This window comes from Chelon labrosus (genome assembly GCF_963514085.1).
Source record: "Chelon labrosus genome assembly, chromosome: 19".
Lineage (NCBI taxonomy): Eukaryota > Metazoa > Chordata > Actinopteri > Mugiliformes > Mugilidae > Chelon > Chelon labrosus.
In genome coordinates, this window is record NC_140352.1 from 19,137,341 (window position 1) to 19,164,718 (window position 27,378).

At 46.0% G+C, this 27,378-nt stretch overlaps 1 protein-coding gene across 4 annotated transcripts in view; it reads right to left on the reverse strand.

Annotated features, from left to right (window-relative positions):
• The window catches only part of raraa (retinoic acid receptor, alpha a), a 137,091-nt gene that overhangs the window by 14,379 nt on the left and 95,334 nt on the right, over positions 1 to 27,378 (reverse strand). For 2 of the 4 annotated variants that reach the window (XM_084568151.1, XM_084568150.1), the window contains exon 1: positions 20,607 to 21,228. The exons of the other annotated variants lie outside the window; for them this stretch is intronic. In XM_084568151.1, the coding sequence (XP_084424277.1) occupies positions 20,607 to 20,784 (178 nt within the window). In that variant the 5' untranslated portion in view covers positions 20,785 to 21,228. Of the gene's footprint in view, positions 1 to 20,606; positions 21,229 to 27,378 lie in introns of those variants that run through there. 4 annotated transcript variants of the gene reach the window in all.

Here is a 27,378-nt window from a genome sequence, read left to right on the forward strand (position 1 = left end):
CCGATAATTTTTTTCAGATCAGCCACTGGAAATCATCAGGGATCATCAAAGCACCAATGAATTCCTCTTCTGTGGCATTATTTGCATCTAAAATTATGTCTCTATGTATGTGTGTTATATCAAGGGCCAGCAGTGCTAGTAGGGTTCAAAGACAGGTCTTCTCCTCCGATACAAGACCTCCAGTTATTCTTTTATCTGTTGTGCAAGTATGAATGCTTCAAAATATTAACAGCATAAATCATCCACTGTACCAGTCAAGAGAAACAAACACTGCAGACTGATTCTGACCAAGCAGGACAGAAGGGCTTTGTAACTCGTTTACCTCTCTCCACCTTTCTTTTTTTTTTCTTTTCACTTCTTCAGTATCGCACCAGTAATCAAATCCACTCCATCTTGATCCAGTAATGACAAACCAAACTACGTATGAGCACTTTATATGATAGCAACACTGTGTGCGCTTCCACATGGTAAACAAAGTGGCCAGGGATTATAGGGAAATGAACAGCCTTCATGTAATATGTATTGGACTTTGACCTCAATATCCTGGGAGTTACAAAACACGCCTCTTTAATAAAATATAAAAACACACAGCGCGGATCTTCAACGTGTGACCTATGGCTGGTCAAACATGTGTATAATCTCCGTTTACGAATGATTGAGCGGACATGAACTAGCATATGTTCTAGTTGTGAGCTGTTCTTCTATGTATCACTCAAGAACATTAGCTAAATGCATCAACCATAGTGGTCTCTAGTTATAGTACATGTTGTATCGATACATTTCCATTTTTCCAATTAAATAAATTACAGATCGAACCTTTTGGTACTCTAATAATAACGTCGGCAGATTTTTCACTCCACTAGATGGTGCTGTTGAGTTTGTTTCGGGAGAGTTTATCAGAAATCAGAAAAGCGCATCTGTATTTAAATCAAGCATATGAATATTTTTATTTTTAAAAGCAGGTGGATATAACCACTGGGATTTGCGAGGAGTGTCGTATGAAAATAGAAAAATCTGGCAACACTAAAAACAAGATCATCTCACGGGGACATGGTTTACTGTCGAAAGCGGCAATTTATCACAATAAATATTATATACTCGGCATACCACAAAACGTTTAAAAATCTTAATAACATCATCACGTTATAGGCCTTCTGGTGATTCTCACGCCTCGTGCGCATCTTTTTAGGCCGGATTTCTCCACGTTCCTCATCAGCTCAACGCAAGAGTGATTAAGATTATTGGCAAGCAGCTCAGGAACTACCTGCACCTCAGTGCTTGTGTGTAAATAGTGAAAGCCACCTATATTTATCAAAGGGAGGGGAGCCAGTTCAGCTGAACTGAAGCATAGCTAAGAACACACATGACAGCACCTCAGACAAACACAATGCTCGCATTGGACACAACAGTAAATACACCGGGCCATAAAAAGCGAGGATGGAGCCTTTCTGCCTCGAACACAGACACTGTAAAGCTCACGTGTGTGTTGCGTCTCAGCTTGTAAGGCCTCGTGTACATGCAGCAAATGGCGCAGGGGTAGATTATATTCAGAACAACCAAAATAAGCCAACCTGGTGACAACATATGCTGAAGGCTTACTGGAAAAATAACAGACACAATCACTGTACACCACAGTCTAACCTCTCCAAAGCCTGCCTTTTATCTATGCTGTCAGGAAAACATATTGCGTGTCCAACTGGGGTTCAGGTGACTGCAACAGTTAAGCTAAACAGCGATAAAGCTCAGATTGCAACACCTACCAGTGACACCTAATCAGGCCTGGGATAGTGAGACATGTCATTTATGAGGCCGAGATATCTTATACCACTTTCACAGCAACAGCTACCTTTAAAGCTCTTGGAATAAATGAGTACACGTGAGTTACAGGGCGAAAGATGGCATGAAACAGAAACAGCTTTCAGTATTTTGAGAAGAAGAAAGTACAATATTTATAAGGTATGCAGCCTGGAGTCAGCTGCAGAGAAATCCAGCACTTTTTAGATGATTACGGAGGAAATCTGGGAAACAACACAGACGTGGGAGAGACAGAGAACTATGATATGTTTGAGCAATAAGCAAAGATAAAAATACAAACCAGATGAAGCGATAAAAAATGGTGCACACACGGACTGAAAGAAAGCCTGCATTACGTTACTAATACTGTATAGAAATGTCATTAATTAACTGTTTTAGGAGGTAAAATGGGAGGTGGTTTTAGACAAAGGATTCAGTCAGAACGAGCTTGAGAAGAAGGACGGGTAATGGGCAGGGAGACATTCTGCCCTTGCTGCTTAATGCCATTTTATTGGCGTCATTATGAGCCATCTTTGCCCATGCCAGTGGCCCATGCAGTCACCATACTCATGTCAACCAAATTAAACGTAAATAGAGCAGCCCTTACATAACATGACATATTTTCTCATTAACAAAAAATCATTCACAGTTTCCTGCGCTCCTCTGCTCCTCTGCCTCTCTTGATGCGGACTGATTACGGCCCTGCATTATTGGGGTGACCACAGAGCCATTCATCCACATTAAAGCTGCTTTCATTAGAAGCGCACAGACACACAGATGTGCCACCCACACGCACAAACATAAAACTTGCATTTATGCCTGCATTGAGGCAGGCTGAGGGCTTTCCTCCAGCCATTAAAAATAGCCCCATCGACTGAACACAAACACACACACATACACAGAATGTACACTCTCTTAATGAGAGCACCCATGGAAATCTGGGACACAAGGACAAGAGTCTGTGAGGGGGCTGGCGACTGTAATTAAATACAATGGCTGGCTTCTGGAGCCTTGTCAAGCTGAGGCATGGAGCAAAACAATGGCAGGCCTGTGGACAGAGAGGCAGAGAGGCTCGGCAGAGAGGACAGAGCTACTTAGCCCTTCAGCAGCCCTCACCCAGGCATTATTCAACACCAGCCCGCATCCAAGCTCTGATCAACACCAACCATCATACAAGCCTGCCTATTGTGTGATCCACAAAAAATCATTCGCACAAACACTGGAAGAACTGACTCACGCTTGCCTGGAGACTTTCTCTCTGAATCCTTGCAACATACTAACATCGGTAATTTGTGTGTCTGGCAACGTTTCCAGGCCAGAGCCCCTCCAGAGCCTGCAAAGTCGCCACGGTAACTAATACTTGAGCTACAGCTAGAATATCATTCCTTTATCCAAGAAAGAGCCGCACTGAATAGACAGTAAGACCACACTCTGCTCGCGGATGCAGGCACAGGAAACAGAGACCCCCAAAATAATTTTTAACAACAAAAAAAGCCAAGAGGAGTTACTGATAACATTTCTTTAGAGGGGAGGCGAAACACAAACCATATGGTCAGAGCAGTTGTTGTTAACAACACACAAGGATGAATTAAACCCTGCAGCCTGGCATGCTGTCAGACCAGTCTCGGCCTGCAGCAGGAAAAAAACAGCACAGACCGTCAGGTGTTAGCAGCAAAAACAAACCTGACACTGCACTGTGTGGAAACAGCAGATGTCCAGATTAAAAAATAAAGCAGTGTCTGTGTTACCTTTGACCGCACCTGAAAATAAAGGAAAATGAGCCAACAGTGGAAAGTTTTAAACACGAAAGAATAATAGTTATTTTTTATTTTTTGAGTTATTTTTTGTCACTGGAATGAAAAGTGAGTGAGATGGCCATAAATTGACCAGCATGCCAAAGGCCCTAGATTTAATTTACTTTCCTTTGATTCCCAGACAAGTATTATAAACACTGTGTATGTAAGTATGTGTGTACGCAGCCCCCAGATGTCTTAATAGCTTAATGTAGTGTGCTGTTCTCTAACTCAGAGCCAAAGCATCATTGATTTAATTAAGTTCAAGTGTGAGTGGTCTGTAATGCCGCTCTTCAAATTCACTTTGCATACATCATGAGCCACAAGTGCACTTAGAGCGAAGCCAAACCTTTGCAACCACGTCCTCCATAAGCAATTACCGCATGACTAGACTTAAATAGACAAATATGCACTGGACTTAAATGAAATCTATTCTGATGATGAACTATCCCGAGCTGGAACACTGACATCCAGATAGCCTGGCTAACATCAGCACTTCAAAGCCATCCAAACCGGGAGACACACACTGACACAAGCCCACTGGCTATTATCAAGCCTCCAGACACTGGGCTGCCTCAGCCCCAGTGCTGCAGAGCAGTTCTTGAGGTTCAGCTCTGGGTTAGTCCCCTGAGATTCGATTACCTTCATCCCCACTGGTTACTGGGCCCAGCTGTGAAGCATATTAATGAGATTTCACCATCATTAGGGGGAAGCTAACTGCATTAGCAGGCTGGATGGTTGGCTAACTGGATGGCTGGACTGTGGCAAAGAGAACTGGAGAAAATGAAGACAGAAGGGATGGAGAAAGAGATGGAGGGCTTTGACAGAATCTTCCACTTTGTTGAATTCTACTCAGTCAGGGAGCATTGTGTTCCCTGGCTTCCATTAGGTTATCTGGACACATGTGCACAGATTGACGCACACTCGAATGCTCGCCACGTGTAAAGTATATGGAAGAACATATAGAGAGAGGTCCATTTGTCTTTCTATACAGTGAGTGTGCAGGAGAAGAGACATCAGACAGACCACCATGCCACAGGCTGCTGCATTAAGGCTTGCTTTGAAGTCTGCTTAAAATAATGAAGTGGGATGGGCAATGGAAAAGCCCCAGGGATAGAGGACGCCTTGCAAAACCCTGGGAGTTGTAGGCCGGTGTATCATCCATGTCCACAAGACGACAGGCGGCCACTCAAGAGCTTTTATGTGCAGTGAAACAAGCCAACAAGTGAGCAAGGGCATCACTCCAGTAAGGGAAAATGATATACACATAGAGGACTGCTTTGTCAGCACTCTTCAATTACTGAATGGGGAAATGGGACCATTTCCTTGCTTACAGGGAAATCCTGCCATTCTCCAACAAAGAGTCGTAACAGCTCTCGGCTGAAAATGGATGGGGTTTTCATTCCCAGCCTTCACACTGATTACTGACAGCAACGACGCACACGCCATCTCGATATGAGTCGGGATGGGGGCGGGCACACGGCATCAGCATGCGCGCACGGACTGACAGCTGTAAGCAGAGCAGCAGTGGGGTGTGTTTGTGTTCAAACAGAGGAGTGTGAACAGTTATTAGAGGGAAGAGGGGGAGGAAATCTGATGGCATAGCAGGCAAGCATAAGTGAAAACACACACACACACACACACACACATAAATAGAGGAAGGAGTGCCGGTGGAAGTTAACATGGGGCAGGAGAGCAGACATCAAGCCTCACATCTCCCTTATTCACTGTAACTAAAACCAGCCTTTCCTCACCACTCAACACTTAAAAGCTACCTTCATCTCCCATGTATTCCTACCTGTCACATTTTCCTCTCTATAACCGTATTCTATGCAAGGCAGTTATAGTAAGTTCTCTGTCCATACCTGGATCCATCAGAGCCTCTTCGCCAATTGAAATTTCAACAATATAAGTAACGATCATTTAGCTAAACTGGGGTCAACAATTATCTCGGTGCTTATCAGCATTTGTTTTGCAAGTGTAGGTTTTTCTAAAATGGACTCGTATGCATTTACAAGCATCAACTTCATCATGTCAGCCACAACCAGCAAGAAGTCAGACAGTGTACGCAGGATGCAGGATATGGATAGGATATGAGGTGAAATAAATCTAGGTTGGCTCTTGATTTTGAAGTTGGTTAATTTAGAAGGTTATTCAACTCCCACTGACATCCACCTGCCTGGTTATGCTCCACCTAAGTTTGCTGCATGTCGGTCTCGGTCTACTCTCTCAGTAGGGAGAGAGAAAAAGAGTTGGAATGAGATGAATTCAAGGTGTTTATTTATGGATCTCCGAACTTTCCATGCAAAATAATGACAACATATTCCCACTGTTGGATAAAAAACACCAGAGCAGGATATATAATTGTAAATATTTGATTGACGTATAAGAGCATGAGGATGCTCTTAGCGTAAATGAAAGAAGGAAATAGATCAAACATATCTTGAACTCATTTTGCAAATGACACATGGCTTCCACGTAAGGGAGTACCGCATGGTCTACGTTTCAGAGAAATGACAGCGTGTTGTTTAGCAACCATTGCAGATACGGGAATTTTCCAGCGAATGCGCAATTTGCTGTGCCAGCTTGAGTTTGTATAGTGCACCATGTTTGAAGTCCAACGTGACTCATAGACCACTTTTTGATGGATAGCGCTCCAAATTGGAGCCACATAACTCACCCATCTAGAGTGTTACGGCAAGAAAAACACACATGCGCGAGTGATAAATGAGGTCCTGGGCAGAGGCCGAAGGGCAAGGCAGCGCAGAGCAAGGAGTCTTGCTCGCCTGTTATGACGATCCGTCCTCAACACCAGGAAATGGTGGTGTTTGTCTTGGACCAGAAGCGGGGAAAACACCAGGTTGTGTTCAGTAATTTATGGCATCTTTAGGTGAAGCTGAGGGTCGTTTGCATGCATACGTGTGAATATGTGACAAGCATTTTCCTGTTTGTTTTAAGGGAACGTAAGCAACAAAAAAATAAATAAAAGCGTGCCTCTGCCTGAATTACTGCACGTTGTGTAATATCTTCTATGTGTGTGTGAAGAGGCTGTGCGTGTGAACATCAGCATGTTCTTGTCTAGGTCAGGCCTGGTTTTTATCAACGCAGCAGCCCCCACCATGTTCCAAAGTCCTTCTGCAAGGGGCCCAAGACAACTTCCCTCTCTTCGCTGCCAGGCCTCTGAAATAACAACACACCAGGTTTTCCTATCACCGCTTCCCTGGCAAATGGAGAAAGAACGGAGAACATGTGTGGCGCGTGGGGGGAGGGGCAAATGGAGACCGAGCAGATGGCAAAGGTGAGGTCTGCAGAGCTCGACTTTAAGCAGAGACTTCATGTTAAGCGTAGTAGCTGATGCGTGCTGATGCTGATATATTGTGGTACAGATAGATATGAGTCTCCAGACACGAATACTGAACGAATGCACAGTACATCTATGACAGCAATATATCTCATAAATCTCGACGCCACACAAATACCAATGCATATGGTGAAATCGAAAGCTACCTTTCTAGAGAGAACCATGAGATCCCTGGTAACAGCGCTCCCCTGCAACCACGAGTAACACGGTGTAACTCGACCCAGCAGCTGTCCATGCCCGCTGACTGACAGTGGGGCTATGTGTGTTGGCACTTGCCCCAGGGTGAATGGAAATGTTTGGCATGAGCTGATGGTGTGGAACATGGTGGTGGGTGCAAGGGGGCAAAAGGCAGCCCGTGCCGACTACAGGATGCCAGTGCACATGGCGCACTATGCATGAACACCCCGTGAATACATGGAGCGTAAGACTGTGCATGTGTTCAGGTATTTTATTATTATTATTATTATTATTATTATTATTATATGTAGGAGAGATGAAGACCTAAGATTACACTCACAATACACGATAAATGAAGGCAATGTTTGGCCATATTGGATCGGTCACCGAACATGTTATTTATCCCCATCTGATCACACACACTCAGCGGCCACATCCTATCAGCTGGGTATCGTGGCTGACCTACATTAAAAGACAGACAGAAGGCCAGAGAGTGGGGAGGAGGAAGAGACTGGCTGCGAGAGAAACAGCGGCGGATAAAGATAGAAAGCGGTGGAGAGCACCTGAGGAGAAAGATGAGATGAGAGACTGTGACACGAAAGACAAACATTTCAAGAGCACGCAACGAAATAAAAAAAAAACTGTCCGTGCTGGCATGTTTGCTCCTCGACACACTGTTCAAAGGAAGAAATGGACAAAGTGGAACCACCTCCCTTTGTCAACGGTCTCAAAGTGAAGTAACGTACAGCTGTGATACCTGATAATTTAAGATCAAGGTCATCTTAGGATCATAACATGAACAAACACACACATACACACACACACACACGTGAAACCACAGCCTTTAGCAAACTGTTACCGCTCTGACTGTGAAAATGGCTTCATGAAACATTAAGCATCTCTTTTACGGAGTGCCTGCATCTGTTAATTATAGAATTGTGTGTGAGTGGGTGACTCGCGCGCGTGCTTTTACCTCCAGCAATGGCAAACTGCACTCACGCACACCAGGAGCCAAGAAGGTGCCAAGGCAATACTAAACCTGGGCCACTGAATCCACACACTCACTGTGAGGTCTCACAAAAGCCTTGAAGGTTAACGTTTACTCGTCTGGCCGGCGCTCCTCTTTCCAGAGCCACTTAGAAGGAGTGCAACAGCCAAAAAAGCTTCAATTCCCACTCTTCCCGTAAAATCCGAGGTCAATGACATTACAAGCGACCAGTAATAAGGAGTCGAAGGGTTAGAGGCCTGAAAATATTCCTATGACCTCAAAGTAATCATGAAAAGACAGGTGCTGGGAAAGATATAAAAATGGAGAGGGGAAGTCATTTGAGAACATTACTGTTGAAGTATTTAGGACAGATTATTTAAGTTAGCGTGGGTGATCATGAGCACATTTCTGCCCTCCGCATTTAAAAACAATCACAGGTGAAGAAACAGAGGAAAGTGCCTTTCATTAATGGGGTTTTCTGCCACAGCTGAAATTACATCCTTACACATTAACCAGAGCCTATTCATCTTTATCGGGCTGAGTGCCACACACAGTGCCTCTCAGTGTTTGAAGGCCAAGAGAGCTTCATGAATGCTCATGCTCAAGTGTTTGCTCTTCACTCACTCTAACAGAGAGGTTATCTGCCCATTGACACTCACTAATCCAATGTGACTGGCAGCATTCAAGGCCCTCTGTTCTTAAGCGCATATTCGACAGTGAAGGAAGCGGGTCATAAATACGGAGGGAGCAAAGGGCTATTTGCATTAGAGGGCTGAAGTGGACTCTGAGAGGCCAATAGGAGGTGGAAAAAAAAAAAAAAAAGGGAAACAAGGGATCAAGGGAGAAGAAAGAAAGAGAAGAGGATCACGAGGATGTGGGGAGAAAAGAGAGGATCACTAGGGACAGGCTTTGTCATGTTAAACTCCCTCTTTCGACCCATGTTCTGCCTTTCTCCTCCTCATCTAGCTCCCTCTCTCTCTCTCTCTGTGGATAACACAATAGTCAGTCACAGGGGAATAGATTACGAGGGTTTGATCTTCTCAACTTCAGAGTGCGAGCGCGACAGTCGAAGTCGGGGCGAGGTCGCGAGTGCAGCATGTGCGTGACTCGGCGGAGGAGAGTGTGTGTGTTCAGTGATGCTAAATAATGTGCCTCCTCGCCGGGGCTTTTCTCTCAAAAATCCAGAAAGTCTTCAGGTTTGTCACTTCACGTGCTCGTCAACATGAGTTAGGGCTTATAGTTAAACGCACTTGTAATTTACCTCTGCCTTCAAGCCTCGGCAGGCTGGTGTGCATTCCTTTACTGTACATGAGAAACAGACTGTCAATGGTTCCCTTCATAAATTAGCTGAAAGTCAAGTTTTGAGTTGAAAGGGTATTATTGTGGATGCACATCGAGGTATTTCCAAGGGTGTGGACAAGAGGATCCAGCGAGCGTGCCATTATCCTGTCACTAGTCTGTTAAGGAGCTCAATGGTGCCGGGGCCTGAGGGGTTACTAGGTCAGCAACAGGGTTAAAGTGTCCTAAAGACCCTTAGGAGACAGCTGACATATCACAATGGCCAGAGAAAAACAAGTTAGTGAGACAGAATCTATCAAAACCATCCCTCTGCCTTGTCACCATTTATCTTTCTACAGATTAATATCTGAAATGGACTTGACTGGACATTCCTTACATAAAACAATGTGTCTAACTCGACCAAAAGACCGCAGCGACAGCTTTAAATGCCCTTCCCTCTATGCTGCGCTGCTCCCCTGCTCAAGCTAATGATGAGTGATGACACACATTTGATTCAGATTTCTGATGTGTGGCGTCGGGGGGCTCCTTAGTGGAAGATTTGGGCAGAGCGAGGGGTGAACTGGTGGGCGGGAAGAGGCAGACTCATCTGTCTTTAGTGTCAGCACTAATGCAAAAAATACTAAATAAAAACACAGACGTGCTTGTCAATAGCGCTGGGACATTAAGCTCGCCCTGTGCTTAGGACAAATGGCTGATGAGAGCAGTCAAAATCATCAAGGGAGTGCAGTGGGATGTTACTTGAATTTAATGAAGGACATGTTTAGCTTCCGCGGGCATGGGTTGTGCTTTTGCCTTCTCTCTCTCTCTCTCTCTCTCTCTTTCTCTCTGCGAGCGTGCTGTCTGTGCCTCGGCAGACACTAATTTCCTGCATGGATCCCTGACCTTTCAATGTAGCCTGGGGGGAGCCATTTGATCACGACACACACACACACAAAACACACACCATTTCCTGTGATATAGCTGCCCACCAGTCAGTGGACTGGTTTTAGCGAGACAATGTTGAAATTTGAAAGAAGTGTCACTCAAAAAAAAGGGGTTCTTTAAATACAATTGGTGTTTATGGGTATGGGTCAGCTTTTACACGGAAGTAGCCTTTATAAAGAACACCCAGATCTACAAACATCTCATGTAGTGGTTATCATTTATCACTACATCTGAACTTTTAAAACGTTGGTCTGCCCATCGCTCACGGCTATTAGTAGTTTACACAATACTGTGTGTACAAAGGAGCAATAAATGGGAAAGAAGTCCTTGATGCAAAGGTTTAGTGGAAAAATACAATATGTACTGTACATTTGCATGCTTAACGCTGACAGTGCTCACTGGCTACACACACGCGAATAAGCGCAACTGTCAAAAACAATGAGTGGAAGTAACCTGAGCCGAGCCCTCAGGTGAGACTGGTGTTAATGCTTCCACTTCTCCCCCCTGTTCTCTTTCCCTCTGGGGTCCAGTTAACCCCAGCTGGCCTCTGCCGACTGCTGTGTCTCTCTGCCTTGTGACCTGGGCCTCATTACGACCCTAGGGGGTGACCGGGTCCTGTTTGTTGCAACCCACTTCCACCGCAATAGGAACGCACGCCGCTCCCAGTTAACTCTGTCCATTAAGCTAAGTGGGGACCATCAATTATTCAGCAGTTTTCGATGTATAATTCATGGGATGAAGGGGGGCCGTCGTGAGCAGCGGCGCACACAGGTGAGGAAAGGGAACGGCACGTTCGATTCCAATTTGACTTTAACAACGCGCGTCTGTGAGGCTACTTTTTAAGTGCGACGAGAGAGACATCTAGAGAGACAACACGACAAATATCGGTCAATAACAGCAGAGCAACAATCAGATCTAAAGAGTAGAAATTATTGATGAGAACATATTCAGAGAGAAACTGTCCCGCAAGAGTGAAACAAGTGTTAAGAGTGCCAAGTAAAAGAGAAAAAAGAAAAGCAAAAACGATAGACAGCGTTTAGTTTGTGGTTTTGGTTTATAAATTTGAAATATATATTCAACTGAGCTGAAAAATGGACCAGTGCATTGAAAGTGAGAGAAGGCAGCTTTAGAGCGAACCCCCCCCCCCCCCCCGCTTCTGCTGTGTAGGCGTGCATCCTGGGGGAGCCACCGATGTTAATACAGTTATTAAGCCTCTCCACTGAAGCCTGCTCCACCTCCTCAACCCTAAGCATCAAGGAGTTCTCTCTGCCTGCCAGCCACTGGGCAAGTTTGCTTCATCCACAATGAGATCAAACAGTCCCAAGTAGGCCAGCTCAGGGGAAGCCTATGATGGAGCTTCCCGCTGAGCAGTGAGGGCAGGTGGGGTTGCCTATGTCAAGCCCAAGGAGAATCCCAGCAGGCTTTAGGAAGGGAAAGGGGTGGGGTTGTTAGACTTCAACCTTGCAATAGCTCCTCCTTGCCGTCCTCTCTCTCTTTAAAGTCAGCTGACCGAGATTCCCATGCACTTCTTCTCGGTGTTGGGGATTACAGCCATGAAAGGCTTTAGCAAGCATATGTGCGAGAGCAGATTTCTTCTCTTGCTAGCTAGCTTCAGGACGTACGTAGCTTTGGAGGTTGATTAGAGGTGAGCGGTGTGGGGAAGATGAGCAAGGGTGGGAAGGACAGGGAGCAGCACCGTATGCTAGACGTTTATGAGCAGCCAGGAAAGGCCTCTCTCAGCGCAGAGGGGAGCCTAGCTGGTCACCACTACAGCAGAGGGACATGTGTGTAGGTGCGTGCGCCTAATCGCTGCTTTACACCCAATCTATAATTCACAGCTGAGAGGAGGGGGGTTAGTGTTGCCACTATTGCCTGTAGCCAGAAGGTGCGAATTTGGGCAACCATGCAGACTGCACGCAAAGCACTAGTTGGCTTTTTTTTCCCCTTTTCTTTCAATCTTGGCTATCCTTCTGCCCTATCTATTTAACATCTCTAAAGCCGTCTCAGCCACGAGAAACCTGAAATTGAACAGTTAAAACTGGGCCACACACATTAAAAGCTCTAAAAAACGAGGCCACTCAAGGGTTCTCTTTAACTAATCGAGACCAAAAAACGAATAGGTAAGAATGGATAAAGAGATGGGAAAGATAAAGACTAATGCTGTACTGTGTTAAATAGGGCGGGGATATAGGTCATTCTGTACTGGACTCAATTTGCCAACACTAGCCTGTTGGCAGCCACTGGATGCAGTCCAAGTCTCCATCAGTCGCACTAGTACACTAATAATATCAGTCACTGAGCCAGGGCTCTCCCTGTTTCTCTCGCTCTCTCTGTCTTTCCGTTTCATCCCTGATTTCCTCGTTCTGTTCCTCCCTATTCTCTTTCCGCTGCTTTTTGTTCAAATGGAGAAAAGGGCAAAAATCCACAGGCCAAAAATGACATAAAACCCCCTGAAAGGCTCCACAGAGATTATTGTTTGAAAATGCCAACTCTCCGGGAGCCCCCCCCCCCCCCTCCTTCGTGCCGAGATCTCTCTCTCTCCCTCTTCTCTCTCTTTACCTCCCTCTCATTTTCTTTTAGCTGAGAGGTGCTGACAGCACAGACACAATAATCCAGCTCTATTGTGGAAGCGCAACAGTGGCAGCAACGCTGTGCAAAGGTTTCCCACGTATGGCGCGAGGGCAAAGCAGACCAAAGCAGGGTGTCACGGTGAGGCGCTGGCACTGAAGAGCAGCGCCACAAGCAAAGTTACCAGTTGCAACGAAGCGCCACGCTGTGCCACTTGACAACTCCGGTTCAAACTGTTGTCACCTTTTCCATTAGTCAGCTCCGACGCAGGAGAAGGGGGTAAAGCCGATCTGTCAAACAGCTCGTAGACGTAGCCCAGAGTAGACCTCTCTTTGATCAGATATCATTTGGAGCACCATACAAAAGGGTGTAAGTGGTAAAGAGCTATGATCATTTCTTGGACTTTGGGCAAAACAAAGCACGAACACAAAAGTGAAATTATTCAGACATTTCTATCGGATCCCAGAGCAAACCCAGAGAACAGATTCCTTTCTTCTCTCTCCTTTTCCTTTCCTTTACCTTTTAGTCAACCATAAAAAAAAATAAGCTTTCTTCAGGTTGCTGTTAAAATTCTCACGGAATAACAGAATGTGCCCTCTCCGCTCTAAGTGCTGCATGGTTGCATATTTCCCTATGAGCACACCCCCTTCTCCAAACTGAAGAAACATTCAGGCTGGCAGGGCTTTTGAAAAAAGATGACTAAGAATGAGGAACAGACTGAGACATCTATGCGTCTAGTTTCATCCAGAAAGGAGGGCACATGTCATCTTGAAGTCTTCATTTCGGTTTCTTTCCCATAGCGTTGTCTCTGGGCATAGACATCATCCAGTGTTTCCCATACAATGTTAATACTATGGCGGCCCGCCAGGGTCTAATTCACCCCGCCATGATCTCATAACAACATTGTGCGTGCGTTGTGTTTTTCCTATTGCGCTCTCCTCTCCCAAACCCCCACCACGCACACCGGTTGCTCACCTGCTCTATTTTTTATTAAACTTGACAGAGAAAACGGCTCGGATAATGGAATCCTGCCCTGCAAGAACTCATGGTTACTACGTGGGAAACGAGCAGCACGCAGGGCTGTGACACATTTATTTTTCCCACAACAAAAAAAAGCTCCTCAACATGTGACATGACCACTTAATTACCATGATGTCTGCCAAGCAACTATCTCCCTCTCAGCCAAGGTACTTCACTAACAATGGCTCAGATAAGACACTACAGGTCGCAGCAAAGGTTACACAATGTCTCTTTCAAAAGAAGGGGCTGCTTGATATCAGAATACCTCCCTTTTAACACAGTGGTTCTATTCATGCCACACCGGATCCAGTTGTTTCGCCCTCTTCTCATTCACCTCTCTTAACCTACACATGTTCAGAGCTGCTCGGCTACAGGGCATCTCTCAATTTGCACAAACATATCACAAACAGGGTTACAGGGAACAAGCGCCTGTAACCCGAGCCTGTCTGCCTCCAAGTCGAACACGCTGTCCTATCCATCACTATACTGCACCGCGCTCTTCCTTCCCACCTCCACCACACTGTTGGCAGTCTATTTCATCGTGGTCCCAGGTGGGTCTTTAAGAGTCAAATGTCAGAGGCCAGGCTGCAGCCAGACACATAATGAATATGAAATGATTCAGAGGTGCTGTGGGAAAAAGAGTGGTGTCCAGACAGCCCTAGCTGATCTGTCACCAAGTGGGACCAGATTGAGACAGGCTGAGAAGGACCTGAGCCGGGACGACACGACAGAGAACCAAAGACTGGATGATATACAATATGGATATCTAAAGTTACTTTAGAAAAGTGCTTCCATAAATCAGGACATAAAAAAAAGGTCTTGTCTTCCTCCAGACTTGCCCTATATGTGCCCTGGAGGCCTGTTAAAGACAGCAGGTACTATAGAAGCCAAGAAAGAAAAAAAACAGACTCCACTATGAGATCATGTGAAACACTGAGACTTAATTCTATCTTAGCACGCCTAATGGTTTATTAAAAGCATACTTGTAGCTGAGCGACTTTGTTATTGTGTGCACATAATAAATAAGGTTAAGTCTGAGTGATTCAGAACCTTCATCAGAACTTTTGTTCATGCATTACAGACAAACACGAGCTGGAGGCCAGGGCTCTGTCTTGTTCCTCCTCGGTTAACAACACTGACTGAGACGGCAGCAACACGGTGCTATTTTCTGCCCCGGCAGTACTGCCAGGCTCTTGTATTTTTAGCACACTAACCTCTACCCTATTTTCTTGGCAGTCCCAATCTCAAAATAGGAGGGCATTCCAGTGTGGCATGTGTGTACTTGTGTGTGTGTGTGTGAACTACTTGAGGTGTACACCGTTGTCATTCATGTGATGTTAGCACAGATCCCAGAAGGGAAACTGACCAGGGGTGAGCGTGTTGGTGGAAGCAGCAGTCCTTTGGCCTGGAGCAAGTGGCCTGAGAGAGAGAGAGAGAGAGAGTGTGGCTGACGGCACAGGAGAGGCAGAGGCAGTGGTCCTCCGCAACTGACGAAACAAAGCAGCATTCCATGTAATCACTCTATATATAGCGGATGCCGAAACAAAAAAAAAATTAAAAATGGGGGTTGGAGGGCAGGAAATCTTGTAAAGTATGAGGAAAAATTAGGGCAGGCAAGCATTAAAGATTAATCGTGACACTGACTGCCCTGCTCAGGCTTGCCATGTGGAGAATGCCACCATGGAGATGGGAAACAGAGAGGGAGAGGGAGATAAAGTGTGAGAGAGAAAGGAGACACTTTGGGAATGAAAATGCCTCGCAGATGAATTCTGGGGTGATGAATGTCCGCGGTTCAATAGCCAGATGAATTTATGTGCGTTCCATTATGGGAGGGCGGGGATAAAACATGGAGACGGGGTGGAGAGACGGGAAGGGGAGAGGGAAAGAGAGAGAAACAGAGAGAGCTCTCAATGTGCTGGTGAGCTAGCCATGCAGAGCCTATTGCGAGCAAGCCATCTGTAGAGATAAGTAAAGAAGTGATTACAACAGGCCCGGCTCAATTTCTGACAGTTGACGCTTGACTGCCCCCGTAGAGGCGAATTGATTTAAATGAAGAAGCTATGAATATTTTAGAGGGTAGAACCCCCCCCCCCCCCTTTAACCTGAACTGTTTTGATCTCCACCCCTGTGTGCTTGTGTGTGTGTTTGTGTGTAGCCATCAGGAGCGACATGGGGGAGAAAGTAATTATTGATAGTGAGATTACGGCCCTATTGTCACAATGTCTGCAATCAGCTGCCTTTTCAAAGCCCTGATGAATCAATGACACTGCCTGGATCTTTTCTGTCTGCCCTGCTTTGTTCATCAAAGTGAGCTTTGCAGTGTACACCAACCCTTGTTTGGGGATTTAGCGTCAAACCAAACTGATGTACAGTACACTGCGACTCATGCCTCGGGCTAATTCTCTCTACAAACAGGCTGGGGCCCATCAGAGGGTCTGAGCGCGCGTTTGCCTGTGCAAAATTGGCCAGACCAAAAAATAGGTTGAACTTCTGACGTAATCAATATGGAATAACACTGCAGCATTTGCTATCCCTAAGAGATCCAGTCAGTTATAGCATTGTTTGCGAGTGTCGAAAAGCCAGTTGCTCTGCTACTGTTCAATGAAGTGGACCACACCCATTCATTACACTTTACAAAGTGACTGAAACTACGCAAACAAACGGTATATCTGTCGCTTCTGCCAACGCTGCAGCAGCGTGAACGTCGCGTTCTGATGGCACCTCTGTTTAGTAAACGATGAATCGCATTAAAAAAAAAAGGGCAGCAACAGCTTTGAAGGTTGGTGGCAAGGTGCCGTTTCGGGAGCGAGTGATGGCAGGTTGTGAAATGCTGCCCCGCGGCCTTTCCCAGGAGAGTGGCAGAGCACTGTTGAACTCCCTTCACCCCTTTGCCATTGCAAACATACCTCGATGACAAAATGTGTTATTGATGTTCACCTGAAGGTGAAAGCAGGCGTGTTCCTGTGGACAAACTGATCTCTTTCTCTATTTCATGCACACACTCTTGCGTTCCAGGCTACTAAATCACTGTCGCCATTGGCTGAAAGGGGTTAGGCAGACGTGATACAATAAGCAGCCTTGCCTGATGCTCCCCTCCCTCTGGAAGAAAAGCAGACCTCGCCTCAGTGCAGTCCATCCATCGTGTCAGTCCCATCAAGCTGGGATCAAGAAAGCATATTCATTCTGTCATCAGTCTGTCCACAGTAGCATCAAGGTGCATGCATGTAAGAGCGCATGCACAGAATATTATAGGGCTGACTGACCTGACATTAACATAAAGGGCAAACACTGAAGGTCAAGAATTAAAGCGCTGCAGTTTGCATTACTGTTTTATGTCAACAGGCCTTCGGTTTCCTTCATTTTATTGAAGCAGCACAGATAAGAAATCCTGAGGCGATTGTTCAAGAAAATAAATAGCAGTGCTTAATATTTAGCTTTAATGGAGGACTCGTCTCTCCAGCTGTTTACAACAGTCGCCCCCCTTCAGTGTCAGAGGCCGACAGTGCTCCAGCCAAGTATGTTTGCAGACAGGACTCCGTTTCCTCAGTTCTCAGCACACACTTGCCAAATGAAAACTGCATACAGAAATAAAAAAGGGAGAAGGAAGCAGTGATATTTGCCATTCTTTCGCAAGACCGACGCCAGTTTTCTGGCCTACACAAAACCCAAAAACATCACCCGCAGTTTTTCACGTTTTCACGCTCCCTGATGGAAAAAAAACAATCAGGGACGCTTTTTTTTTTTTTTTACCATGTCTGATACTGCAGCCTCCTGGAAAGCCAAGTAAATCTCAGACTTTTTTAGCTTTCTTCTCACTCTCGAAAAGGAAGAAAGAAAAACAACACGCCAACCAAAATCTCCCATCAACATAACCGAAAATTGCTCCGGCTCTTACGGTCCATTGCAGCGAGAAACAATAAAACGCCATCTGTTTTTTCTTGGGCCTCATCTCCTGCTAGGCAAGAGGACTTCCGCACTTAAATACCACATGAGTCAGATTAAGCTGCAGCCACTTGCCCCTCAGACACACACACTACTCATGTATCCCACTTGGCATCCCGAGTCTTCAGGAGACAATCCATCTAAAGTTTGCCTTTCTCTCTGCCTTGTCTTCGCCCTGTGGAAATCCCTGATGACCACTTTCTTTCATACTGGGGACAGTCTGAGAAACAAACCAAAACAAAGAACAAGAAGCCCATAGACTGCTGAGCGTTTGAGCCCACCATGCAATCCCTCTATCCTTCATAGCCCCCCCTATTCTTTAGTGTGTGACAGTCATGTGAACAAGGCCATGCACATTCTTTCATGCATGAGCCCATAACTGTTGTAGGGATTCTGACAGGCACTCCGGGAAAAAAATCAAGTGCATTTAATCTGCACAACCGCGGTTTGTCACTGCAGACATTCATGACTGTTGCTCTGAATAAAACCAAATTACAGGCAGCTTGCTCACGCTGCCCGTTACCGTGCAAACCCGCGCTGACAGGCGGCGGACGAAAACATCCCATGTTTAGACAACTAATAACGTCAAGGGTGAAGCGTCCATATGATCTGGATTTACAATCAGCCACTTAATGGGGCCAGAAGGCCATTTCAGGCCAGATTCACTACAGTGAAGATGTCACTGAGTGCACTCTTAGAGCCAGAGAGCTCTTCTGTAAAGTCTATAATGAATAGTTAGATCCGATGCGGAGAGGTTGCAAAAACAGAGGACTTAAAAAAGAAAAGCACTGAGGGGGTATAAAAAAAAAACACACGCAGAGAAACACATCATGAGGCTGCTGTCTGAGGACTTTTAAGTCTATTTAAATCTACAAACCGATAAAGCCAACAGATGTTTTTTGGGATTGTCTGGTGCTTTGGAGCCTGGCTAGTTTGGATGCCTGGTTAAGAACGGGAGGCGAAAAAGAAATCTCTCCGCGTTGCCTGTTTTGTTTCCTACCGATATGATCCAATAAGCCTCTGAGCCACGTGATGACACTAACGGATGCTGTGCCTCTTTACTCTACACCCCTCCCCGTGCCGCCGCCACCACTGTTCCCTGGTTGTGCACTAAATTTTTTATTACATCCAAGCAGTAAGGCAAAGAGCAGCTATGCTACCCCCCACCCGCACACACACACACACACACACACACACACACACACACACACACACTCCGCCGGCAATTCCTCCATTGAGCAAAACAATGTGGAGTCGAGTAAGGGATCAGAGGTCTTTTCCTGGGCCAAACCCCCACAGTCTCCCTCAGACGAGCTCACATGGTTTGAATCAATGCTGCCACTAGAGCTGTTTAGTGGACCAGTTCAATAAATGCTATCAAGCTCGCTGGAGAGGCCTATCTGCTTTGAAAAATGCGATCCGTCCCTTCGGTCAGGAGGAGTTTCTAATCTCATCTAACTTGGAAAAACAAACCACGAAGGCCTGAGATGGAGAAAGACAAAAACAGTTTTGAGGAGGGGATTTTTGTTGCTGCTGCCAAAACTAAACAAAAAACAAAAAAAAAAAAAAATCCCTTTTAAATTTCCCTTTGTCGCATGTCTCTATAGTCGAGGAGGAAATTGGCCCTTAAGAGCCTGTGGAGATTCCTGCCTTTTTACGCTCCTTCAGCAGTGAAAGACAACAGAGCTATCTCTTTTATAAAGGGCCTGCTTCAGCTTTGTGCAGTTTAGCTCCTTTGAGGTAAAGAATGGGAAGAGCCTCTGGGATACTTTGTTGCTGCAATAAAACTCTGTTATTGTTGCAGATAAACTATCAGTAAAATGAAATCTCCCTTTGCTCTGGGAAGACTGAACAACCAAACACATGCACAAACCAAATCACGGGACTATTATACAAGCACCATCAGACATGCTATTTTTAGAGATGGCAGAAAGACTCACCATCATCACTATCTCCTTGGCACAAGAAAAAATATTTTCAGGTTCAAGATATAGATTTTTTGTATTTATTTGTATTTATAACTTAAATATTAAACCGTAAAATTCGTTTGAATAGTTTCCCCTTGATTAAGTAGATATAATCCACTGCTTAAAAATAAATGAATTAGTGTAAGGCCTGAGTTAAGGGTGAAACATTCAAACAGACTGGGTTGTCCAGTTAAGGCCTGCTGCTGCTGCTGCTGCTGCTGCTGCTGCTGCTGCTGCTCAGGAACTGTGGGCCTGTGGGTGCAGCTATGCAGATTACCATGGAGAACCAGGGATAACAGTGGCAGGATAGTTTGATCTGATTAACGCTGGCACCGCTGGCAAAACATCGTTGGGAACGAAGTGCATATTTCAGGAACGCAAAATCTTAGGATAACGCGGCCTGGATCAGAGCGCAGCGGTCTCGAAGAGGAAGGAAGAAAAAAAAAAAAAAACATCACCCAATCTGAGCGCACAGAGACAGAAAAGAGAAAAAGTGGGTCAAGAATATATATATATATGTTGCAGCGATGGTGAGAACACGGAGCGCCGCTCGGGGTAAATTGTGGGCTTTAAATAATTGAAAGAAAACATGAAGGTTACACAGGAAGGCAGGCCTCACGCTGACAGCTTTAGTCGCAACTGTCTTGTGATAAATGTGACAATAAAAGTGAATAATTATAGACAGTAATGCACACACAGAGGGACAGGGTGGCAGAGGGTTTAACTTCCCCAGTTAGTGGGGTGAAGTTGAGGAGGCAGCAAAAGGCACCTACAGTGATTGGAGCCGTTCCAGTGCTGGTTTCTGATGGACGTGCTGTAAGGATGGGGCGCTCCGGGCACCAGTCCTTTCTCTGGGATCAAGCATCCTCTGCTCTGGTTGTAGTAATCCATCATTAAAAACGGGTTCGGGCTGGGATTCAGTCCCACAACGTCCACACTCTCATACATCATACGAAGCAGGGCGACAGCGGGGGGATATTATCAAAAAACGAACTATCGTAGGCGCACGCAGGAACGCACGAGCCCCGTGGTTTTCAGCTCGCCGCCAGCAGAGGTAGACTGTGTGGGGGCCAAACGGCGGGAGGGGGGGACTGCATTAAAATCGAGGGAAAAGTGATATATCCAAACACGGCGGGCACATCTGAACATTTGGCATCTTCTCAGCGGCGATCGAAAGCAAGCCCGGGGAGTCTGTGTCTGGGAGAGCCTAATCGGCTGCGCTCAATTTGAAAACATAATTTAATAGGACAGTCTGCATCGTGTCCAACACCGGGACGCGACGCACAATAAAATACAATACAATCGAACCGAATAACTTCGGCAGATTAGATCGGTCCCGACGGCCTCGCTCAAGAGCGGTTATCCACAAAAAAAGAAAAAGAAAAACCCAGAAAATAGAACTCAAATCTCCTGAGTCCGAGTGGATCACACGGGGAGGGGAGAGGGGGGGGGGGGGGTTCCGACCGAGACGCAGGCGCAATTATCGGAGAGGAAATCCCGCGGAGTTGTAGTTCGTCCTCTGGGCTACGGTCGCTTGTCCCGTTTGCGCCCGCCGTCGGTGGACTCCTGTCAGCTCCGTGAATGAACCGGACGGTGTCCCTCTGTGCGCCACAGCAACCGGCGGCTTCCCTCGCTCAGAGCCTGCTCTCCCACATCCAGGTTCGCACGGAAACGCGCAGCACCGCCTTGTTTGTATTTTGGAGAGAGAGGGACCAGCCTAAATCATTCCCACACCAAACCGTGCGGCTATCATGTTCTGCAGAAATGTGACAAGGCACAGCAGCTGAGGGCTTTGGCTCCACCTCCACTCGGCTCTTTTTCTTTTTTCTCTCTCTCTCTTTCTCTCTCTCTCTCTCTGCCTCCCCTCAGTGCCTTTCATGCGTCGCTCCTCCCACGTTTAACCCCTTCAGGGACGTCACCACGGATCCCCCTCTCTCCCTCTCTCTCTATAAACACTGGCCCTGCATGAGACAGTGAGGGGGAGCCCGCCACCCCCCCTCCAAGTGAGCAGCGGGGGCTTTAAATAGGAATGTATTTGAGGACATGATTAAGTTATATAAGCTCAGTAATTAGTCTTTCATATCTTTACACGGAGTTCATGGACATAATGAGTTCTGCAACAGAATGTATCTCTTTCACTCTTTTCCTGGAAGCTCCCATCTATGCTCTCACTCTGTCTTTGAGCTCCTCCTTCCAACTAATTTGACCCTTTCCCCCATACTCTCATCAGTCCCGACCCTCTGATTTTTTTTTCTCCCCCAGCCGCTGTCTCCCTAATTTGCCTAATGCTATGCGGCTGAACTTTTCCTGAACCCAGGGAAGTAGGCAGCCTCACCTCCTGGTGACCCACTGGCTGACTCGGATTCGCCTCTCTGGCTTGCTCTCATCCCACATTATTCAAGGTTTCCCACCTTGTACAGCCAGTGTAACACCATTACACTTTTCCTCGAGTGTTGCCCAGAGAGGCGCCTCGGCTCACTCGGCACACATTAAGAAACAAAAGTCACCCAGTCATAGTAACCGACCCCTTAACTTTTCTCACAGTTCAGATGAGGCTGAAAAAAAAAAAAAAAAAAAAAAGGCAACAAGTTGTTTTGCCTCAGCGTTGCACCACCTAATAAAATGCCACTCCACCTTTACTCTGCAACATTCCCTGCAACATTGTTGCAACTTGTTATGCAAGCATACAGCTGTGTCATCGGGACTGGGTCCACGCCAAAGCCGTCACAGCAGAACTATTTCACATTTTTCAAAGTCAGGTGATGCAAATATCAGTGCCGCAAGAGCATACCGGCAATTGCAAAGTACACAGCCCCTCGATGACATCCAAACAGTTCACAAACAGCTCCGGTCTCATGTTTTCAGATAAACTGACCTGTGATTGTCATGTGATCTGGAGCAGTTGGCTCGAACGGCCTGTGCTTGCTTAGTGGTCTGGTAGGGATTAAGGCCAAGCACCCGCTAGATACAAATGATGACATCTCCCTTTTCATACCATACTTTATTCTGCTGATAAATGTAAACATTTGATTCCTTAAAATAAAAGGCCTCTAGTTTCTGGCAACTTTTCAGTGATATTGAAATCACCTGTTCTCTCCTAAAGGCCTTGTAATGTTTTCATATTTCAATAAGGATTCAAAGGTTCAAAATTACTCTTAAGAGTCAGCCGGACTCTCGTGAGATTTGTGATATCACAAGAGAGGACTACTGGCAGCTATGCAGCGTTTTAGGTGTGACGGTGTGACAGCAAGAATATTTACCAAAATCTATTAGATTGTGTACATATAGTTATGCTGTGCAGTTGTAATAACTGTGTACATCCACTATACCATCAACATTATAAATTCCACTTGAATATATTCTTTGTGGATACTGTAGTAGAATGAGTGTGATAGTAGTAGAAGTAGTTATTGTCTACATATATGAAGCACACTGAGACAAGGAGAGACAGTATTTCACATCTCTGTGGGTTTTCATTAACATATTGTGGAAGTGACAATAAACACAACCTGAATCTTGAATCTTTTCCAAACAGTTTCCAGGAACAACCTCCCAGATGGGTCTGATTAACAAACCAAGTAAGTAAAATTGCCTGCGTGGACAGACGCCAGAACATCCCGAACAAATATATCATATTCACAGATGTGCACATGGCCAAAAAACCTAAGTCACCTGCGTTGCAACCCACTGCTGAAACAGTACCTCTCTCCTCCCCCACTTTCCCTACACCTGAGATACAGGCCACAGCTGGGCCTGACCAACACAGTTTCTGAGAAGGATTATCTGCATAGAGAGTGGCAGGGGGGCTTGGCCTTCTCCGCCCCTACTGACTGTGACACTTACTTAATGCAGGCCCCAGTGTGTTTACCCTGCCTGATAAGAGCCAATGTGCAGGCCCGGGCCATGGCGACCCCTCGCCTGCATTGATAACGCAGCCACACATTCCTTGACAGGATTATCCCTATGAGTAATGGCTGTCAGAAAATGCTAATTTTCCAGGCTCTGTTTTCTTCTCCAAGGGGAGTGCATTCATCCTCGGGTAATACCCTGTGATTGCATGCAACAAGCTGAGAGATAACAGATTGTTGATCATTACTTATTAGTGGAGGAAAGAATACGAGATTAGACTGAAATAAAGTCCTTTTTTCCCACAGCTTTTTCACTATGTCATGTTTAAAAGGAACTGAAAATATCTAGGTGACTAAGAATAAAACAATGTTGTGTTTTTATTTCCACAGAGAGGAGGGAGAGATGGAAACACAGGACCCCTCTGGGCAGACACTTGGGGAATTGGTGGTATTACATTACATCAATAGAAAATGAGCACTGTTTTTTTTCCCCCCCAGGTGATTCAGTCTGTGTCGGAGCGAAGTGAAGAGAGACACACCTGACCACAGGTTCTACAAATACGGGGCAGGTAAAGTCTCTGCGGGACATAGACACAGTAACCTACGCACGTAACCTGCGCCGGTGTGAGCCATTTGTACTTGTGCCCTTGTCAGTCTGGCTCGCTCTGTAAAAACACCACCCAGTAACTAGTCAGGGCTGTGTCTTTTTTTTTTTGCCAGTCAGTTCATTTTTGTTTCTACTTCCTCCTTCACTTTCAACAATGGCAACTGAAACTGTCACTGAACACGAGTCATACAATTATTTGTATCTCCGAACCTCCTCAGTTGACCTTTCCTCGATGTGTTCCATCTTTGTTGATCCAAAACAATCAATTCGAAAAGTCTACTTCCAAATGAACCAATCACAGCTTGATGGCGCATAGTTACATTTCTGGGGAGGTGCACGTCAGTCGTTTAATGTTCATGAATGTTTATTTTCTCATTATGCATATTCAGCCTCCTTACCACTTCAACAAATAATGTCCTATCCTATCCTATCCTATCCTAGCCTATCCTATCCTTACGGCGCTAGGGTCTACGCAGGCTCTGTTTAGGGGTCCGCATTGTTGCCACAGCCTCTGCGTCAACTAAATGAAAAAGTCTAAACCGCCTATACGAGTGGTCACCGGTCTCTACCAGTCATCTCCATGACTGTGTTAAGATAAGAAAGACAGGCAGAGAAAGAGAGAGAGACAGAGAGACAGAGAGAGCTAAGCCACAAGAGGTTCAGCTAACATTAACACACAACTCCAGGTGGCTGTTCTTGTTCCAGCATCAGCTAGTGCCACAGTCTTGAGAACACAGAAAAGTACTTTGGCGAGAGAAAATGAGTTTGTGTCTCAATCCCCTAAGTTGCCATTGAAAGCCTGGTCCCAGATGAGTGCATGAGGCTTCAAAGTGTGTTTGCAGGGTAACTGACGGAGAGGCCTGATCAAAGCATCATTCAGATGCGAAGACGCAGCAGAAATAGATGTTTGTGCCGCAATTAATAGAGGGATACTACGAGCGCTCTTGATTTGAAGCAAAGCTGTAAGTCCAGTGAAGAGAACGAGAGCAGGAAGGGGGGTGGGAGAAGGATTTTCAGAGAGGATTCAAAGAGTTTTATGGGCAAGGGCGGAGAGGAGATTGCTTGCTGGACCTTCAGGGTGTCAAACTATTTTTACTGCCCTCACTCTCCTTCTTTTTGAGTCCAATCAGGGGCGTTAGGAAGCAGTAAAAAGTGCTCCCTTTGCCATTCCTTCCCCAGGGAGATGAGCCGACAGGTTAGAACAAACAATAGGCTGTTTTGTCATTTGGATTATAGCGCACGATAAAAGAAAGAGGAAGAGTGTCTTCTCTCTGTAAAAGTCAACAGTGTCAGAGCAGATCATGGTTTAGCTAATGAGTGAGAATTTTTGTTGAATGTTCAGCAGATTCTGGAGATGATCCACCAACATCTGCAGTCAGCTCGTCTCTTGACTCTTTGTCCCGCACCCTGGAGATTTTTTTTTTTCCCTCCACGGCTGTGATTACTTCCTGCACACTGTGTTCTTTATTGGAGTGGACGGTCAAATCAAAACAGAACAGAATCAAATTGTCTTAAAGTCATGGAAAAGTCTGCTGAGCTCTGGCTGCCTGGAGACACTAAACAGGCTAAAAGGCTAAGGGAAAACAGATCAGACCTGCTGTATCACCAGGACAACACTTGGCTTGGGTAAAAGCTATCTCCTGACAAGATAAGGCCAGACATGTTGGAGGTAGAATAGCCCGGGCCTAATTTTAGAGTTCCTGACTGCCTTAGTGGCTACTACACAAACACAGGCGCTCACCCCACACCTCCCCCCCCGAATACTCCGGCACATGTGCCAGCAGATGGCTAATGCCCAGACGATAAAGAAGTTGGGGCAAGCCTCGACAAAGCTTTCTATCTTTCCTAAATCTTCCCAGCGACCTAATCAAGCAGCACAGCAGGGAGTGGAGGAGAAATTCAGGAGCAAATCACTGTAAGGAGATGAAATGTGAACTAATTTGAGAGGCAGCGAGAAAGGCTGGTGCTCTTGTCCGTCCAGGCCCCTGTCACACTGCGGGACAAAACGCGCCGTGTGCATGTCAGCAGCATTATCTCACGACTACGATGATCAGCACCATAATCCGTCCACCCCCACTCCTACCACTCACGTAGTCTCAGCAGCCAACTTCCTCATGCCGCTCTCCAACCAGATCACATCTCCCCCGAGTGCATGCCTGTGTGTGTTTATGCTTGTGTGCGCCCATGTTTGCTTTTTAGTCTACCTGAAACGCCATGGCCTGTCTGTTACCACTCCGTTCCCCTTACTGCCTTTACAGTTTCTGTGTGTGTATTTGTTTGCACAGCTGGTTTTGTGCAGCCCGCGCAGGCAGCACCAGCCAAACCCGACAGCTGTGCTCCCCGACAGCGAGCCAATGCATAATGAGGGCCCGACCCTTCGTAGTGAGAACAAGCCCCAGTTATCGATGAACACTGCATCACATCCACCTCCTCCCTGTCAATCTATCGGATACACAGAAACCCTGATTCAAAGTTCAAATGCTCCATAGATTTCCACATTGGTGCTTTGCTATCCTCAGTGTGTGCGCGTCTGTGTGTGTCTTTTCTAAAAAGGCCCTCTTAGTGGCGGCATGGATCTCTGTGAAACACCCCCCGATCATTATCCCTTTAATGTCCTTCCGACAGCGGATTCCAGCATTTATGGTACAGGCCTATATCTGCCCATAAAGACTTTTATTGTTTAGCTCGGCTCTATGGTGGCCGTAACCTGGTTTTCACATTTTTTATGGGGACCTTCACTATATCTCAGGGGGGAGGACAAAGCTGCCCACCATCGGTGTTTACCAAAGTATGGCCTACCCATAAATCCATCATGGCCCGCGGCATTCTGGAAATACCTCAGCCGAAGGAGGGAAGGAGAGAGAGGAAGGGAAAGGAGCTTATTGTATGGCTTGTAATCGTCCGCACTCTACAACCTTGAGTTAGAGAGCCCATCTCCTCAATGATCATTAGGTCTACGTTCCTTTGAGTCCATCACTCAGCAAATCAAGAGAAAATTGCTATGGATGTTACCCTAGAGGAAGGATATCTCAGTATCAGTCATCCCGGACTTGGAATGGCCCCCATTAGCTGTCAGAAACAGGGAGATGT